Raw genomic sequence first — 5,957 nt, forward strand, 5'->3', positions numbered from 1 at the left:
ATCGACATCCCTATAAAAGTATAAATGTCTTAAACATAGGTAAACGTCTATTGCTATCTAAATCATAGAGCAAATATATGCAATACATTATACCCTTTTCTTTTTTGACATTGCACAAATTTCTCACAATTCAAATAAACAAATCATTAACACAAAGGAAAAATATGTGTTGACAAAAATGGTGCACTATGTTATGTTGTTGGATAAATTGTTAGTAATAGAATATAATTAGAATATACTTACAATTCCTGTCAAGCAATCTTGGATAGTCGTATCATTTAAAATCATTATACTTTATAATAATTATTTTCATAAAATTCTTTACATGACAATGTGTTAAAATTAAATTCTTAATTGAATACCAGTAGAAAAAGTTAAGAAACACATCATAATGGAACATTCAGCAGCATAAACATAATTCTGTATGCTTCATAAAGATGATAAAGTTTTCATCACTACATCTGTTGCTAGACTTTAACTATCCTTCCATGCAACATGCGGAAGTGTCTATGTATGACTTCGTAATAGTAGTTTTCGTGATTGTTTCCTGAATTTATGCAACCTCGACAAAAAAAAATATATCGGGCTAATAAACGCCCAAGCAACTCGTAACATGTTTTAGAGAGTAAACTACCCTGCCCTTCTGTAAAGTTTGTAAACCACAGCAACAACTGCTACAGCTCCAAGCACACCAACAGCTGTGAGAATATCACGCTGCTGCAATTGAGGCCAATTAGAACAGATTTTGCTACCCTTCTTTTGTGCTTCAGGTGTTTCTTCAATCTCGTTGTTTTGCTCAACACTTGCACTTCTGCAACAAGAAACCCCATTAACACCTTGGCAACAACCACCCATGTTTTCTTTGTTGCTCAGATTGTCACTTTCAACATGATTAGTCTTGCCCTTGCTGGTATCCTCTCCATTAGCAACTTTCTGGTCATCTGCTCCCTTATCTTCTGCAACAGATGTTCCCATTTGGCCCCTGTAACAATTTAATAAAGTTTAGCTAATATCCCTTCATTATGAGGAAAGAAAATGTTAATCCTTGATACAGAATTTCCAGAGTTGATGCTGATCTTGGAGGATTGTCAATCATAACATAAATTCCAGTTTTACTCTCAATCATACTCCTAGGGAAATAAACAAACTGGCCCGTGTTTTACCTTAGTGTCTTTTCCTGGTAAGTTGTGGTTTTTGAATGTACCTCGTGAGGTTTATAGAGCATCAATTTTTAACTTAATCTTTGAATGCTTATTGGAATGTCCTACTTTAAGAAAAAAAAATAACATGCAATGATCACATTAAGCAGCTGAACAGTATCAAAGATGATACGTTGCTTAATAAAACAACCAAATATTGTTCTCCTTTGATTACTTTGAATTGAAAAACAAGGGCAGATAACAAAGGAAACAAATTCCATCAGACAGAACCATTAGAAAAGGAAGAACATAAGGCAAAATTCTGATAGATGGATGAGAATGAAGGCACATGACAAATGAATGAAGGCACATGCTGCATTATTCAGAAATAGATGCCTGTATAGGCTTAATAGCAGGGCTGAAATGTAATTCGGTTGCGTATACTATTTCATGAGAAGATATCCAACTGCTGTTCTCATTATCTTATAAGATATACTCAAGAAAATGCCAATTTACTTGAAGACCGAGATAACAAAAATGTGAATTGAAGACTTGGATTAATATATATATCAAGCTTGAGAACTAATCATGCATAATCCTTGAACCTTTTTCAAATGTTAGCGATAACTCTTTCTTAGAGTAACATGATATTATTTGCAGTAAACGAGGAAAGGTCCCAATTGGTTCCATCAGCACGACACAAAAAATCATGGCATTAAAAAATAGTTGTGACATCAGCACAACACTTTCTCTGTACTCCATTCAATATCAGGTGTGTTTGACAACAATAAACAGCAGATGCCAATAGACAGATATGATTGTTGTATTTCATCTTTCGAAGAAGAAAATCCATGATGCAATAACTTCACATTAAAAACAATGGTCATAATCAAACTAAAGATGCATTCCTCTTTTAAAAATTTCCACCCAGTGAGCTCAAGTATTTCAGCAATAGAACTTGTTTAAACCAGGATAATGGACAGATGAGAGAAAAACAAATATGTACACCTACAAAATTTGATGATCATCCAAAGGCAAGAGCAAAAATAGGTAATAAGTGTGAGGCAGTCTCTAACTACCTACACAAACACTCCTCAAAACAATTGTTCTTGCATGTACATGTGTGTGTAACAAAACAGTGATTCTTGATATCGATCTACAACATAGTACGGCAGCTTACAGTAGAATACTTTTAAAATTTTAAAAATCAAATTATAAATGTTTCTTTTTGTCAAAAGAAACAATATATCTTTCAAATTAACATTTGATTAAAAGATACAAAATTCATGACCACAAAAATACCAACCTCAAAAGTCGTTTGATGACCTCTCCCTTTGCAATATGTTGGTCCAATAAATCAGAAACATCGTTAGGAGTAACATAGCCATACCTGTAAATAATTATTATCCACTACAATTAAACAGTACTGAATTCTTTCAAAATAAGAAGATTCAACTTTGCCAGTCAAATATCTTACCAGTGACCCATAATTTTTCCATCTGCACCTGGGCAGTATATGATTACATTCCCAGCATACTTATGCCCACCAATATGAGAACAAGCAGTAACAGATATCTGATCCTTCAAGCATCGAAGCTCAATTTCCTCATTCAGCTTCTTGATGAGAACTGGCCCACAAACACCACATCTCACGTCACGACTTCCATGAGCACACACATAAACATGTGAACCACTAAACACCTCCGGAACTCCAGCAGTCCATGGTTTACCATTCACCAAAACATCTTCGAAAAAGCTATCAACATTTGATTCCTCCAAACCCCTTCAAATTAAAGAACAAAAGAAAAGGGCCTCAAAAACAACAGAAAAATCTGAATACATAAAATTAAAACCCAAAAAACCCTCATTCATCAATAAACACCAAATTTATTATCTCATCAACGTTTGATTCCTCCAAACCCCTTCAAATTAAAGAACAAAAGAAAAGGGCCTCAAAAACAATAGAAAAATCTGAATACATAAAATTAAAACCCAAAAAACCCTCATTCATCAATAAAGACCAAATTTATTACCTCATCACTTCAACTAAATACCAGTTAAAGCAAGTTTAGAACTTCCACCTATGCACAAAGGAATGGCATCACTGAAGAAAATGGGAGTGAATCGAAAGGCTTCCATTTTCGTTCTTGGTTTTTGGGGGCTTTCGGGCTCCTCTCGATCTTATTCGTAGTTGGGAAGGGGGAAGACCCCCTGCAGGGACACACTATTGGAAATCCCTTTAAGTTGCATAATACAACCTTAACACTCCCTTACGCTAGCAAAGGAAATCATTAGCACACGGAGAAACTACATTAGGATTCACACTGTAGCAAAAATATTTTCCTACACTTGTTATTAAAGCTGCAGTACAATAATTATAATCATATTGTAGTGGTCAGTCCCAAATAGCAGTGCAGAGCGCCAGACATTGAAATGCTATGGCAGGTAGTGGGATGGCCAGTGGTCACTATTCTTACCAATTAGAATTTTAAGAAAAAGTATAAAACTTAGAAGAGAGCACAAAACCTTGAATAAAAGACCTGTTTTAGTGGGATTAAATCACAGAACAATTGAACAAAGAAGGGATAGAACAGAACAAGGCATCAAAGGTTACAGTTGGCCAGAAACAGTGACAAGTTTGCCAGAAAATGGCCACAGATGTCAGGGATGGCCAAAAACTATGGAGAATAGAGGTTGGGGAAGGTTGGGGATTCGTCACAAAGGAGAACAGTGGGTGCTACTCCATAAACAGAATGCACACAAGTGACTGAAAAAGTAAAAATATGGTTTCAATTGTGACTCAAAGGGGGCAAAATCTAGAATTGCCCCCCAAAACAGACCTAAAGGACACTGTTTCATCAGTTCAGAGTTAAAATATGTATTCTACTACGCACTCCAATAGAACCTGATCCAACCATGATTTTCCACGATTTTGCCTACAATTACAGCCATGGTATTTGTTACTTCAAACTGCAACACTACTCAATTTTTGTAACAAGCTCCTAGCGCTCTGCAATTCCTCAATAGCGCTAATAGTTGGCACTATTAACAACTATGAATTATATTAAATATTTGAATTGTAATAATATAATAAATGTTTTGAACCATTTGCACAGAAACTTGTTGACCTAGCTCCCTCCACCGCTGATTTAAACCGTCAGTCACAAACAAGAAAATCCACACAGTTCTAACGTTCCACATACAATTCACAAAGTTTCTAAATTCAGAAAATCTTCCTTGCGTTGCATGCAACATACTCAAAAGAAGGATAACTTAACTCTTAGGAGCTTAAATTTCAGCTAAATTCAAGCTGAGCTTTACCTAACTCACGGAACTAAACGCTATAATCGACGTTCAACTTCAGTTCAAACTTCAATATACAATAATAATAGATTCTCCAATTCACCTGTATTTGATCATGTCGGGGAAAATCAACACGTCACCGTCGAGGAAGCCAGCCTCCTCACGCACCTCGCACACGGTGATTTTCGTCTGCAAAGTCAAACACCGAAGTCAACCACAGATCGTAGCGAAAAATCGCAACCAAACATAGAAACCATCCATACTCTAATTTTCTATTCGTCGAAAAACAAGAAGGAATGAACGAAGGGGCGGACCTTGAGGGGCAAGTCGTTCTTGCGGGCTTTGAAGGTGGCGGCGACGCGCTTGGGGAAGGGATCGGCGTCGGAGGCCTCGATGCGCGGGGGCCAGGACAGGTGACTCTTGTAGCAGAGGAACACGTGGCGGTCGTAGGCGTCGACGGTGCCGGCGAGGTTTTCCGAGAACATTTCCGGCCGATTGAAGCCGTTGACGGCGTCGTCGGCGGTGGGGTTCTCGGAGGCCATCGAGAAAGTGAACCAGAAAAAATGGAAATGGAAATGGAAAGTGAAAGAAGAGTAGAGAGGGAAAGGGATTCACACTTAAACTACACACCTTTTGGCGGTGATTCGTCAGATATAATGGGAGCGAAGAGGGTGCGCAATGCGCCAAGGGTTTAGACTTTCGTGATATTGAACGTGACATGTTCTGTTTCTTATTGCATTAATTATGAATTAATTAAACTAAAAATGTAAAAAGTATTTGACTTAATTTTTGTAGAATTATTATTATATTAGTTCTAAGGACAGATTAAAGACACGTTACATTAATAATAATTATATCATTAATCATTTTACTTAAACTGTGATTTTATTAATAATTATTGTTATATTTTTTTATCGATTCATTTATTCGAATTCGAAATCTTACATTAAAATAACTAAATTTATTACATTATGTATGAGAACTATAAATACATAATTAGAGTCTTTTTATTTATTTAAATAATATTTTAAATTTTTTATAATGAAGTATTATTTCATTTACTTTTAATTGTTTATTGATAAATAAAAACATTAAATTTCCATACACTATTAATATAAATTTCTTTTACATTTTTAATTAATTATATGTCTTAAAAAATAATAAAAGGTTATCATAAATAAGATTTTAAAAATAATTATTATAAAAACTAATAAATTTATCACGTTACAATTTGAAATCCATAAATCACACTTTAGATTAAATTCATAAAATAGCTTATAAAACATTTTTTTTATATTTCAAATGTGGACGTCTTGACCAACAACTTTTTATCGGAGCCACGATTTGGTTTAAATATTTGTTTCATTGTTTAAAGCTTCACTTTAAGGATAAAAAATGCATTGTGCGAGGACTAAAATAAGAAATAAAAATTACAAGAACAAAAATGAAAAAAAACATTAAACTACACTGATGAAAAAAATCTTTGAACTTTTTATCTATTTATAGCTTAAAATT

At 34.7% G+C, this 5,957-nt stretch overlaps 1 protein-coding gene across 1 annotated transcript; it reads right to left on the reverse strand.

The window, feature by feature from the left end:
* Window positions 1-367: 367 nt before the first annotated feature.
* LOC114400254 (altered inheritance of mitochondria protein 32-like) lies at window positions 368-5,108 on the reverse strand. Its single transcript, XM_028362607.1, has 5 exons — window positions 4,757-5,108; window positions 4,546-4,631; window positions 2,617-2,922; window positions 2,446-2,529; window positions 368-982 (listed from the first exon to the last, which is right to left on the reverse strand). Exons 1-5 carry the CDS (start codon window positions 4,982-4,984, stop codon window positions 631-633), a joined length of 1,056 nt encoding a protein of 351 aa, XP_028218408.1. The 5' UTR covers window positions 4,985-5,108; the 3' UTR covers window positions 368-630.
* Window positions 5,109-5,957: the final 849 nt, after the last annotated feature.

This window comes from Glycine soja, chromosome 19 (genome assembly GCF_004193775.1).
Source record: "Glycine soja cultivar W05 chromosome 19, ASM419377v2, whole genome shotgun sequence".
Lineage (NCBI taxonomy): Eukaryota > Viridiplantae > Streptophyta > Magnoliopsida > Fabales > Fabaceae > Glycine > Glycine soja.